This window comes from Bufo gargarizans, chromosome 6 (genome assembly GCF_014858855.1).
Source record: "Bufo gargarizans isolate SCDJY-AF-19 chromosome 6, ASM1485885v1, whole genome shotgun sequence".
NCBI classification, from domain to species: Eukaryota; Metazoa; Chordata; class Amphibia; order Anura; family Bufonidae; genus Bufo; species Bufo gargarizans.
In genome coordinates, this window is record NC_058085.1 from 284,855,067 (window position 1) to 284,868,805 (window position 13,739).

A 13,739-nucleotide genomic window follows, 5' to 3' on the forward strand; every position below is an offset into this window, starting at 1 on the left:
TATGGGTTGGATTGTTCACAAAGGTTACAAAGTGGCCTACAACTTGTTCTCCCCAAAAGGAAACAGTGAAGTTTTAGGATTTTCAAAATGTTACCATGACTTGTGGGCGATGCCACCTATCAGAAATTTAGGCTGTGTGGATCCCATATTGGAATACTGTGGAATACCCCTTATACAACACAAAGTTTGGTACTATTTACTTGCAGCTCAAAATATAAGAGGTTCCTGGGAATGAACTGAATATGAAATAATACATGTACCTTATTATTAGTGAAAATATCTGTGTTTCTGAAAGCAAAGGGATTACAGATGACAAACGATAGCCCATTACAGACTGGTGGAACCTGTTGAGCGTAACCTGTACACACCCTTTCTTCTTATTATATGTTAGCATATGGATGGATTCCAAGTAAAGTCTGCTGAACTGTGTCCTGGTGCTGTTGCACCACGACTGAGCAGTATACCACCATCACACAGACCCAGGGGGTGGTCTGGCCATAGACCCTACAGGGCAATTTCCCAGGGTGGGCCGATGTCCAGAGGGCCACCTGAGTGCTCCTCATGGCATCTGGCTGGATACATAATGGTCTGATGCTCTCATCATTAATGAATGTAGGAGCATTAGCTACTTACGTACCTAACCAATGACCACGGCTGCCCTTCTGAACTCAAGTATATCACCATCCTCAGGACGGTCATACAGTTACTCTGTGTGTATTGGGGCTACTGGTCAGGGAACTTCCTTGTGGTACTGCTAGAGTTAACTTTTCCCTCTTGCTCACTGTCTAGCTGCTGACTAAAGTGCTGATCAACCCTCCTATTTTTACTGGGCTATTGGTTCCACCCCTTTGCCTGGGCTTTAGGTATTCTAGTGTTTTCTAGCCCTAGTGAAGGTGTGCTTTTTCTGTCTGTCTGCTCATGTACAAACTCTGCCTATTTACCAACTCTGATCTTCTGCTGCCTGCCCTGACCTCAGATTTGTTTTATGGATAAGCCACACAAACTCTGCCTTGATCCCGGTCTGTCTTCCGACTACGAATATTGTCTTCTCCTTTGGTGCTTTGCACCATTGTCTCTGACTCCTGTGGGTCAGCTGCCAACTACACCTGGACTATTCCAGGGGGTACAGAGGCCTGGTTGGGTTCCTGCAGCGAGGTCCACATCCCCGTATAGGGGTTAAAGCGTGAATGCCAGTGAACTGCCAAGACAGCGCCCTGAGGTTTAGCCCAAAGTCAAAATGGTTAGTTGGCACAGTGAGTCCACGCCCACTGCTCGTTGCAAGGATGAGCCTTGTACTGGCCCGCAATGGAGAGATAGCAGAGCATGTATTCCTTCAATGTCAATGAATGAAAGATATGTAAACCGCCTACCCATTCCTCTTTTTTCCAACCATCCATAGTTGGCTTTTATGAAGAACTTATACAGGTGAAACTCGAAAAATTAGAATATCGTGCAAAGTTCATTTATTTCAGTAATGCAACTTAAAGGGTGAAACTAACATAATGAGATAGACTCATTACATGAAAGCGAGATATTTCAAGCCTTTATTTGTTATAATGTGGATGAGTATGGTTTGCAGCTTATGAAAACCCCAAAGTTACAATCTCAGGTTCCCTTTGCTCAGGGGATATGGATTAATTAGCTGACTAGAGTGTGACACTTTGAGCCTAGAATATTCAAATTTTAAGTTGCACTTGAAATAAATGGACTTTTGCATGATATTCTAATTTTTGGAGTTTCACCTATACCAGATAAGGGGACCTTAAAGGGACCGCCAGGACCTTTGATTAATGGCCTAGTCTTAGGATAGGCCATTATTGTATGATTGCTGGGGGTTTGATCTTTAGATCCCATAATCAGCAAGAAAGCCGTGGCCTCCCATGCGTGTGGTCAGACAGCCGTGGTCCCTCTTTGTTTATTCAAGCACAGCCAAATACAGTATATACAAATTTGTCCATGCCTTGAACTGCAGCTCCTTTAAATGGGCTGAGCTGCAGTAGCAGATGCAGCCACAAGGTTATAACAATACCATTAGCAGTTCACTAACAATAATTGCTACATCTTTGGCCACTTTTACTGATGCATTGTTCAAAATACTAGAATGTAAATCAATCCAGCTTTTGCCATATCGGAGACAATTAATGAAGACTGAGGCCCATGTTGCCAGTGGTGTCCACCCTTTGTTTTTCCAATTGTTGTATAAGTACAAGTACAACATTAAAGATACTGGGAGTTGCCAGGCCTTGCTGAGAGTTGGAGTTGTGTAACTGCTGGAGAGCCACAGGTTGGAACCCATTGAGTTGGAGAATCCTTTCAGATGAAAGCTCTGTAAAATGATGTTATACCTTGAATTCATCTCCGCACATTTTTTCAGCTCATCCAGGAGGCTTTTTTTCTCTTCCTTCAACAAATTAATTTCATTGGCTGCAAAAGGAATAAAAAAGTTGGTAAGGCGTTAAATCTGAAGCTGTCCATTCGCATTAGTGTCCTGATGTTTCTATTCCCACAAATGGTACGGCCACACGGTCCAGTTTCCTGATGCAGTTTTAGAAGCCAAAACCAAGAGTGAATAAAAAAAAAGAAGAGAAATTGTATGTGTCCTTATTCATTTCTCTCCTAATCCACTCCTGAGTTTAGCTCCTAGGAAACCTGTGCATGTGGCCAGTGGCGTAGCTAGAAATTACTAGGCCCCACAGCAAATTTTTGAATGGGGGCCCCCCTCCCCCAGTAATTTTGTCGCAACCCCTTCCTTTCATGCTGCCCCCATTCCTGTGGCTAGTAAAGATCACTCTCTCAGACCAGGCCCGGCAGCTGTTCCATCCGTTTTATACACTGTCTATACTGCCACTGTGTATCATTTCATTGTGTAATACTGTTGAGGGGGCCCTGACGAATTCTTTTAGTCCTCCTCCTTCTGGATGGGCCCCTTCTGGGTCAGGGCCCCAAAGCAGCCGCTTCCCCTGCTTCCCCTATAGTTACAGTCCTGCATGTGGCTGTACCCTTAGGCTGCCATAGATCAAATCTAACTTGCACTGAATTCTGTGGAACCCAACCGTCTAGAGGACAGTAGAGACCAGAGAATATGCATTTCTTGAAGCCTGGGGGACTTGGGGACTAATTGACAGCCTCATAGTTAGCAAAAAATGGCTGAGGTCATACATCAGTTCCTGGATGATCTCACCACACAAGGAATGGGCCAGGTGAACAAAAGGCTTGCATAAGATGAAAGCTAAACATGCATTGAGTCCGATATGTAACTCCTTATGACTGGACCTTATCAGAGAATTTACACTGAAAACTGCAGGCATTTATTATTTGCTATTTTGGGTTTATACATAGTGATTATTGGTACAATCAAGGCTGATGTAAAAGGAGTTCCATTAATGCAGCTTAAAATTAGAATATTGTGAAAAGGTTAAAAATTCTAGGCTCAAAGTGTCACACTCTTGTCAACTAATTAATCCATACCCCCTGAGCAAAGGGTACCTCAAAATTGTGACTTTGGGGGTTCATAAGCTGTAAGCCATAATCATCCAAATTATGACAAATAAAGGCTTGAACTATCTTGCTTTGCATGTAATGAGTCTATTGCATATATTAGCTTCACCTTTAATAAATGAACTTTGCACGATATTAAAATTTTTCGAGTTTTACCTGTATATGTCGGGTTGTGATATGCGCATGGGTGGTCATAGATGGATTGAAAATTGGCAAGTTGACCCAACTTAAAGGGGTTGACCCAGGATTAAGAAAATGACCTTTTTTTTCTGTGCCACGCCTGTCCACTATTTACCTCAAGTGATTTAATTTGCCGTACCAGACACACCTCATGCACAGGTGTGGTGCTGTTTCTAGAACAAAACAGCCATGTTTTACTAATCCTGGACAATTCCTTTCAGCTCTAGTCATCTTCTCCCTATATGGCCCGATTTTCTCATTGTCAGCTGAGTTAGAAAATGTGTGCCCTGCCTCAACAGCTCCCATAAAACCAATAAGGATGATTTTCCTATAATGCAACCTCTTGATGGTCCAGAAAATGTTTCTCATGTTTATTCATAAACAGGATTTAGAAAAGAGACAAAAATGAATCTAGTGGAGGGTTCAAGTTCTGATAATGTACTCACTTAGAGACGAGATCTGCTGAAGATTGTGGAAGTGACAGTTTTCGTATTCTTGTTGCTTCTTTTTTGCTAGTTCTTGGGTCACTGTGCATCGGTCACACAGGCCGGCTCTTAGTCTGAATAAACAAACCAGAACATGAAAATCTGATGCTAAGCCTTAGGCTCCATTCACACGTCCGCAAAGTGTTTTGCGGATACACGGAGCCGCGGATCCGCAAAACACGGAAAGCGGCAATGTGTGTTACGCATTTTGCGGACCGCACATTGCCGGCACTAATAGAATATGCCTGTTCTTGTCCGCAATTGCGGACAAGAATAGGACATGTTCTATTTTTTTTGCGGACCCGGAAGTGCGGATCCGCAATTCCGTGTCCGGGCAGCACATCATGCTGCCCCATAGGAATGAATGGGTCCGCAATTCAGTTCTGCAAAATGCAGAACTAAATTGCGGACATGTGAATGGAGCCTTAATAAGTATATTTCTTTGTTTAATTTAAAGATGGATATCTATGCAGAGAGCACAGAGGTGAAGCAACAGGAACAGGCCTAACACTTGGAGTACTGATGAGAAGGCGAATGAATAGCAAACTCACCTGTTTTCAAGAACCTTAATGTTTTCATTCAGCCCTTTTTGCTGTTCCCTTAGTAAGTGGTTCTTAGAAAATAGCTCCTCGATCCTTTGTGAGTCCCTAAAATCAATAAAAAAAAAAAAAAGATAAAACAGTTACACTGTTAGCTAACAGCTCTATACCTATCTAATCTATGTACCTATAACAATAGATGTATGAGATTGAGTTGAGTTTGACAGATTGACAACGTATAAACTACTAGTGGTGCTTGATCAATTATCACATAAACAAGGCTATAACCAACAGATTTGGTTTAGGGCCTATCCTAAGGGTGTTATCCTGGCAGTCCCCTGGAATAGTCTCTAATTGACAGCTGAACCATGGGGGTCATAAACACCAATGCAGGGCACCAAGGGGTCTGGCAAAATAGTAGTCAAGGACAGGACAAAGTCAGGGTTGGCGGAGTACATGCAATACAGAAACCAGTACAAGGTTAGAGCAGACAACATAGGATCGATATGGAGGTCAGGCACAGGTCAGGCAGTGGAGGGTTAGAATACAGCAAACGGGCAGATAGTTGGTACACAGGCAGACAACTGAATACAACACACCTTTGCAGGAACCTAGAAAGCTAAGGAAGCTATTGCTCAGGCACCCTCCCACAGAGGAAGGTGTTTTAAGTACCCCAGGGTTGCTCATGCACTGGCCCTTTAGGAGCCAGAGGGAGCACACTCCCTACGGGAAGAGGAGCAGGGAACTGTGTACAGGGACAGAAGGCAGTGAGAGGTGGGTAAGGGCCACCAGGTGAGTTGTGTCTATGTATGTATATATATATATATATATATATATATATATAAAAATACATACATGTACACTTTAAAGGATAAGGCAGAAGTCTGGATGCACTCTTTTAACTGGTATAAAATTGACTTTATTGCATTATTTGGTGGCACAAACTTTTTCTGCCGCCATTTTGACATCTGCAATGTTGAATTCAGCTCTGGTTTTTCCAATAAGAGGCCCAGCCTGTAGTTGTGTGTGTGTGTGTGTGTGTGTGTGTGTGTGTGTATGTATGTGTATATATATATATATATCCTTTTTTTTGTATCTAAAGTTTTTTTTAGGAACCATAATGGGAGCAAACGATAGGCCTGCAGTGCACTTTTTGTTAGGTAGAGGGAGCAAGAGGGTTGTTTTAAGTCTCTGACTGTACTTCAGTTTTTTATTCAGATAGTAATAGTGTTTCCCCTTTCCCCATGAGAACATTAGTGGGATCTCATAAATGAGTGATGTATAATAGCTTAGAGAAATAGTGGGGTACAGTGTCACTCACCGACACTTCTCCATTGATAATTCTGTGAGCTTTGCTTGCATACCTGAAAGAAAAGAAGACACAGTTATTAACTTCTAGTTAGAAAGTTCAAATGATTGTTTTCAGTAGAGGTAAAAATAGCAAATAAGAACTGACGATAGACATGAAAATTATGATTCAAAAACATACATGCTAGTGTACGCATAATCATTAATCCAAATCAATTACTAGTATGCTAAACGTGTCAGCATATGGTTAGTGAATGCCAAATATACACTTTCTCATAATTACACAATAACTAGAAACGATCAGCATGCCCTAAATTTTTTTAATGGATTTTGATTGATTGGGTCTAATTATCTTCATTGATGGTCATATATAATTTGCTTAGATCATTTCTAAATTGGTTAATTTTAAAGGGATTCTGTCACCTCCCCTCAGCCAAAAAACGATTTAAAAGCAGCCATGCAGCACAGCTTACCTGGATTAGGCTGTGCTCTTTTATCTTGAAATCCGTCCAGCAGTTACTTCAAAAAACGACTTTGATCAATGAGGAAATGCGTCCTGAAGGTGCCCAGAGGGGCGTTTTTTTCTTCCTAGTGAGCCCAGTACCGCCCCTCTTTCAGTGCCCAGCCCGCCTTCCTTGTATTTTCTAACCGCCGCCCCCAGCCTGCCACAGCCTCCCCTCCCTCTCCTCCCCCTCCCTCACGCCGAACGAACTCTCGCACAGGCGCAGTACCCACTGAGGGCTGCGCCTGTGCGATCATCAGGAGACTGAGGGCGGCAGCTTCATCTTCGTCACTGGGCATGCGCCGAGCCCAGTGACGTCCGATGCTCGCTCTTCCCTCAGTCAGCAGGGAAGAGCAAGCATCGGACGTCACTGGGCTCGGCGCATGCCCAGTGACGAAGATGAAGCTGCCGCCCTCAGTCTCCTGATGATCGCACAGGCGCAGCCCTCAGTGGGTACTGCGCCTGTGCGAGACTTCGTTCGGCGTGAGGGAGGGGGAGGAGAGGCAGGAGAGGCTGTGGCAGGCTGGGGGCGGCAGTTAGAAAATACAAGGAAGGCGGGCTGGGCACTGAAAGAGGGGCGGTACTGGGCTCACTAGGAAGAAAAAAACGCCCCTCTGGGCACCTTCAGGACGCATTTCCTCATTGATCAAAGTCGTTTTTTGCAGTAACTGCTGGACGGATTTCAAGATAAAAGAGCACAGCCTAATCCAGGTAAGCTGTGCTGCATGGCTGCTTTTAAATCGTTTTTTGGCTGAGGGGAGGTGACAGAATCCCTTTAAAGGTCATCCATATTAAAATTTCCAACATTTTATGGTTTTCAAAGTCACAGGCGACCAACCTAGATGGCAGTGAGTGATTTTGGATGCCGTATGGCAGGTAAGTAGCCGTTGTAGAAGTCTGTAGCAGATTTTCCTGCATGTTTATCAACATTAACAGTAACATCAACAGTAACAGCATTGAAATTCTCCTCATACTATTCATGAGGAAAGTTATCGGCCATTGTAAGGATCTGTTCCCGTTGGTCTTATGCTCTGTTCATCAGGGGTTATATTTTTTATGGAAAAAGTAAAGTAGTCCTCAGCAATGCCGTCAGGAATACTAGAACTGCGACGAAGCCCCATTATAGGTCAGTAGGATCCATCAGGATTGTTGAGATCCATTTGGGAACATATCCATCATAGATATTGTTGCTCTGTTATGAAAAGAAGCCAAATGGACAAATTTTTCATTCTCAGACAAAACAGTATAGTTCTATGATTGAGTAAGGCTACGAAAGTAGCCTAAGATTTCTATGTCATACTTTTCCTTATGTTTTTTGAATGGGGATCACAGAATGTAACTCATTGATACCTTAGTAAGAAGTCTTGGTGCCCATGGACCCACTAGAGCAGAAAACACTATGGGTGTCATTTATCAAACTGGTGTAAAGTAGAACTGGCTTAGATGCCCTTAGCAACCAATCAGTCTCCACCTTTCATTTTGGACAGCTCCTTTGGAAAATGAAAGGAGGAATCTAATTGGTTGCCATGGGCAACTAAGCCAGTTCTGCTTTACACCAGTTTGATAAATGACCCCCTATGTGAATATAATCCACAGCAACCTTCCTTAGTGTTATCTTCTTCTGTCAAGTTATTAAAAATTCTATTCAAGAATTTGGTGTCTTATTGCCACTCCTTGGGTCCACTAGAAGGTCTCATCTCTAATCCAGAATCTACCAGGGCATAATATTAATAATGTTTAATAGGTTATTTGTGAATCAGCCCATAATAGAAATATCCTAGTAGCAAGGGCTTGGCACCAAAGTCACCTTCAAATGAAGTTATCTTCTACTGGACCTTTTGATGAAGCTTGGACAAACCAGGGTAAGATGTGTGACAGCCAAAGTCCATGGGGTACAGTGTTAATTTCTTTTATAAGCAAGTATATTGTTCTGTGATAATTTTGTAGGATTTGCCCATACCCGTTCATGGGGTAGGTTTTAGAAGACAACTGTTTGTTTTACAAACCTTGCCAACTTTCTATAATGATTACTTTAGCTTCCTTGTTTATAATATGGGCAGTCATGTGTTATCCAGCAACAGCTTGTATTCCTCCGGTGTTTTAAACTCTCTGCCACACACATTGCTAAATGTCTGCTCATTAACGAGAAAATATTCAGTGCCCAACGACTTGTGACATGTGACAAACCTGTCTGTCAGGTTTCGGGCTTTTCACAATCTGAACAGCTATTTGCACTTCAACTTACACTGTGTTTCTGTTGTTTGAAAATGTGACATTGAAAGAAGTCCCAAATACTTGTTAACTTCCATGTACCTTGGTCTGGTTTGAGGTGATGAAACGTCTGGTCACACGTTTTACAGATGACATTGGGTTATAGGGATTAAATTACAGTGTTGTTACCCTGTTATGTTAGACAAAAACTAAAGAAAGACCTATCTATGGTCATCTTCAAACTGCCCTAAGTGGACCCCGGTTAAGCTGGGAAAGATCATTTGACCTGAGAGATGTGTCTGTAGCACATTTGGAGTAATATTCTCACTATTCTCAAGGACATGTGGGTGGAAGTACCACCATACTATGCTAACATCTCAACCAGTGTTCAAATAATTACCTAGAACTTGAAGAGATTTGGTTCTACACTACAAATGAACTCAAACTTTTAGAGGATCTTCATGAAATTAAGTTCATATTGCGCTAGATCAGTGGTGGTGAACAGTTCAGAGACCGAGTGCCCAAACTATTACAAAGTGCTAACACGGCAATTTTACCTGAATTCTACAGTTCAATAGTATATCTTCCATGTACTTTCTCATTTAGCTATAATAGCCTCCATAGACTTTTTTCAGGGTGCGGGTGCCCATAGAGAGGGCTCAGAGTGCCGCCTCTGGCACCCATACCATAGGTTCGCCACCACTGCTCTAGATCCTAGTTAAGTAACCAGTGGGGATTTATTGGCAGATCGCTGACAGGTCCTGAGTAGATTAAAATGCCTAAAGCTGACTATACAATATCCGTTTCAGTTTTCTAAATGACTTGTCTTTTAAAGGGACTATCTGAGATAATGAAAAATCTCTGAATACCTTTACACTGTCTTAAAATGCAAAAAAACATGATATAGTCACCTGTTTCTCCAGCACCGTTCTCTGCAGCGCTGGTCCGGTACTCCTGCCCATCTTTGCTTATAAACAGCAGCAATGATGTGCCTGAGTACGTCATGTGACTTCTGCTGCCAATCACTGTCCTCAGTGGTCTACAGCTGAGGACAGCTACTGGCTGCACCAGTGACTTGCAGAATCCAGGCATGTTAACGCTGGGGCATCTGGCGGAAGTTCTGGACCAGCGCTGCATCGCACACCGCCAGAGAAATGGGTTAGGATACCATGGTTTTTATTTTAAGACATTATAGGGTTGTCCAAAAATTTGTATTACTTCAGTCTACTCCTGCAGTGGTTGGTCTGAAGCTAGTGCAGGATTACAACTCCATAAGTTATAAAGACAAATTGACAAGCTGGTTTTCTATAGAAAGGGTGTGAATCTGTGTTTGGCATAAACAACTTTAAAAGTATTATCAACATCAACATCTGACAAGGACTGGAAAAAAACAGTCCAACACATCAGATGAGATATTTCATAGATCTACCTAGTGGTCAGTGTCTGACGCTGTCTTCTGTCTCACATAAAAAGGGTGATTTACACCAATAAGTGATCAAAATCAGCCATTATGGATGACAAAAATCACTAGTATGTGGACAGCTGGAAGCATCGGTTCTTGTCCAGCCGAATTCTGGCACTAATGCCGGAAACAGGCCGGATCCCCACCAGGTCCCATTACAGTGAATCTGTCCCTTTCCGGATATGCCGGATACGATGAACTCTGGCAAGCTGTTCCTCTTCCCAAACACCCTGTCAGATTATTTTAACGCTAGTGTAAAACTAGCCCAACTGGGGCTGCCTCGTCTTGATTCTGTTATAAAACTGACCTCCTCATCCTTCCCTGATCTGATGAATAAAAGGTAGCCATACAAGGTTAATACAAATTGGTGACTTCAACCAAAACCACAGTTCAGTGGGTGAAATTTTACAATAAACAATTGTTATCGGACAATTGTTGCTGTGTTTAAATTTTTACGCCCGTGAAAGAACATAGGGACGACGATATGAAAAGGCGCCGACATTACATCGCTTCGGCGCATCCAGCACCAGTCTAAATGACTTCTCCCATATACAGTACAGACCAAAAGTTTGGACACACCTTCTCTTTCAAAGAGTTTTCTTTATTTTCATGACTATGAAAATTGTATATTCACACTGAAGGCATCAAAACTATGAATTAACACATGTGGAATTATATACATAACAAAAAAGTGTTAAACAACTGAAAATATGTCATATTCTAGGTTCTTCAAAGTAGCCACCTTTTTCTTTGATTACTGCTTTGCACACTCTTGGCATTCTCTTGATGAGCTTCAAGAGGTAGTCACCTGAAATGGTTTTCACTTCACAGGTGTGCCCTGTCAGGTTTAATAAGTGGGATTTCTTGCCTTATAAATGGGGTTGGGACCATCAGTTGCGTTGTGGAGAAGTCAGGTGGATACACAGCTGATAGTCCTACTGAATAGACTGTTAGAATTTGTATTATGGCAAGAAAAAGCAGCTAAGTAAAGAAAAACGAGTGGCTATCATTACTTTAAGAAATTAAGGTCAGTCAGTCTGAAAAATTGGGAAAATTTTAAAAGTGTCCCCAAGTGCAGTCACAAAAACCATCAAGCGCTACAAAGAAACTGGCTCACATGCGGACCGCCCCAGGAAAGGAAGACCAAGAGTCACCTCTGCTGCGGAGGATAAGTTCATCCGAGTCACCAGCCTCAGAAATCGCAAGTTAACAGCAGCTCAGATTAGAGACCAGGTCAATGCCACACAGAGTTCTAGCAGCAGACACATCTCTAGAACAACTGTTAAGAGGAGACTGTGGGAATCAGGCCTTCATGGTAGAATATCTGCTAGGAAACTACTGCTAAGGACAGGCAACAAGCAGAAGAGACTTGTTTGGGCTAAAGAACACAAGGAATGGACATTAGACCAGTGGAAATCTGTGCTTTGGTCTGATGAGTCCAAATTTGAGATCTTTAGTTGCAACCACCGTGTCTTTGTGCGATGCAGAAAAGGTGAACGGATGGACTCTACATGCCTGGTTCCCACCGTGAAGCATGGAGGAGGAGGTGTGGGGGTACTTTGCTGGTGACACTGTTGGGGATTTATTCAAAATTCAAGGCATACTGAACCAGCATGGCTACCACAGCATCTTGCAGCGGTATGCTATTCCATCCGGTTTGCGTTTAGTTGGACCATCATTTATTTTTCAACAGGACAATGGCCCCAAACACACCTCCAGGCTGTGTAAGGGCTATTTGACCATGAAGGAGAGTGATTGGGTGCTGCCTCAGATGACCTGGCCTCCACAGTCACCGGACCTGAACCCAATTGAGATGGTTTGGGGTGAGCTGGACCGCAGAGTGAAGGCAAAAGGGCCAACAAGTGCTAAGCATCTCTGGGAACTCCTTCAAGACAGTTGGAAGACCATTTCAGATGACTACCTCTTGAAGCTCATTAAGAGAATGCCAAGAGTGTGCAAAGCAGTAATCAAAGCAAAAGGTGGCTACTTTGAAGAACCTAGAATATGACATATTTTCAGTTGTTTCACACTTTTTTGTTATGTATATAATTCCACGTGTTAATTCATAGTTTTGATGCCTTCAGTGTGAATCTACAATTTTCATAGTCATAAAAGTAAAGAAAACTCTTTGAATGAGAAGGTGTGTCCAAACTTTTGGTCTGTACTGTACATACTGTGCATGTTCAGCACAGCCAAACATGTATATGTATTCAATGGGGAAAGGGGAAAAAGCTGCTGCCAGACACTTCGGGGGACAGCTTAGCTCCCAGAAGAACAAAAGGATCGGGTGTAAATATTCGGGCACTCCCCACAAACATTAGACTGTTGGCTGAACCCATTATTTTCTGAAGGTTTGGCTAGCAATACACTAATGTGCATGGGGGCCTTGAGACTAGACAGTCTGTTGCAGATCAATCACAGTGACTGATGCTCGGTAATACATTTGGTGCAAATTTAAACTAGTCTAATTTTACATCACAAATTAATTGGCCCAATTTTGGCGTACATTGTCACATCTTAAGATGCCCCACTCCAACTACCTCTTGTTGGACAAGGTGAAAAAAAATCATCTAATAAATTTCATGCAAGGCATGTACACCAAATTATGGGTGCAAATTATGGCACATTTTGATTTAGTAAATCTCCTCCATTATTTCTGTCAAAATGCTTTTCGAATGTTAAGCACCTTATAAAAGAGGAACCTATGACCTAAATATGGTATTTTCTTCTCTGTCTGAAAACATTTTTAGCAAATCTTACATAACTGCACCATGTATTACTACAGTAGATCTGTAGCTCACCAAGGTTGCCTACCGTTCCCAGCTCTAGATGACACATTCTGAACAAGGAACTGCCTGTTCTAGAGTGGGAGAGCCTTGAAAGGTTTTAGATGAAACATACTGAACATCTGCCAGGTTCTAGAGTAGAAAAGACACTTTGCCTAATCTGGAATAAATTTGTACAGTTCTAGACCAATAGTCTTCAACCAGCTGTTGCGAAACTATACGGGTACGGCCACGCGTTCAGGTCTCTTGATACGTATTTTGAAGGCCTAAATTAAGTATGGATCATAAAAGGAGAGAAAGTATTAGGGGGAGACAATATTTCTCCCTGCATGTCCCGACAGCTGAAGGCTTTGACTGTCAATTTTTCCTTTTTATTTCTTTAAAAGGGCCAGTCTAGTCTAGTACCAGTTTTAGTAAATTTAGCAAAATCATTGTGTATTGAAAAAGTATATAGCGGTAATACATTTGCTGGTTTTCAGTGTATGGGAACATTCTTACATTTTCTGAACAAGCTGGTGAGGGTGCCAACACATGGCAGCAGTATGAAATAGTATTTTAGCAATAGCTCTTGCAACCTGATGGATTCACTGAAATTACTGGCACACATGTAACACTCCCTCATATTTCCATTAATGTTGACCGAAACTGACGGCTTCCATGGGGTCAGCAGACCGTTTGTTGTGTACCAGAGTTTCCCAAATTTCTCCTGACAGGTGAACAAAGAATCAGGTTGCTGGATTCCAACATTGCCGATCCTTTTGTTCTCAG

At 42.4% G+C, this 13,739-nt stretch overlaps 1 protein-coding gene across 4 annotated transcripts in view; it reads right to left on the bottom strand.

Moving 5' to 3' along the window:
- RBBP8NL (RBBP8 N-terminal like) overlaps positions 1-13,739 on the bottom strand; it is a 43,435-nt gene that overhangs the window by 12,514 nt on the left and 17,182 nt on the right. For all 4 annotated transcript variants that reach the window (XM_044298153.1, XM_044298150.1, XM_044298151.1 and 1 more), the window contains exons 3-6: positions 6,024-6,066; positions 4,715-4,810; positions 4,125-4,237; positions 2,346-2,424 (exon numbers count right to left, since the gene is read on the bottom strand). In XM_044298153.1, the coding sequence (XP_044154088.1) occupies positions 2,346-2,424; positions 4,125-4,237; positions 4,715-4,810; positions 6,024-6,066 (331 nt within the window). The remainder of the gene's footprint in view (positions 1-2,345; positions 2,425-4,124; positions 4,238-4,714; positions 4,811-6,023; positions 6,067-13,739) is intronic.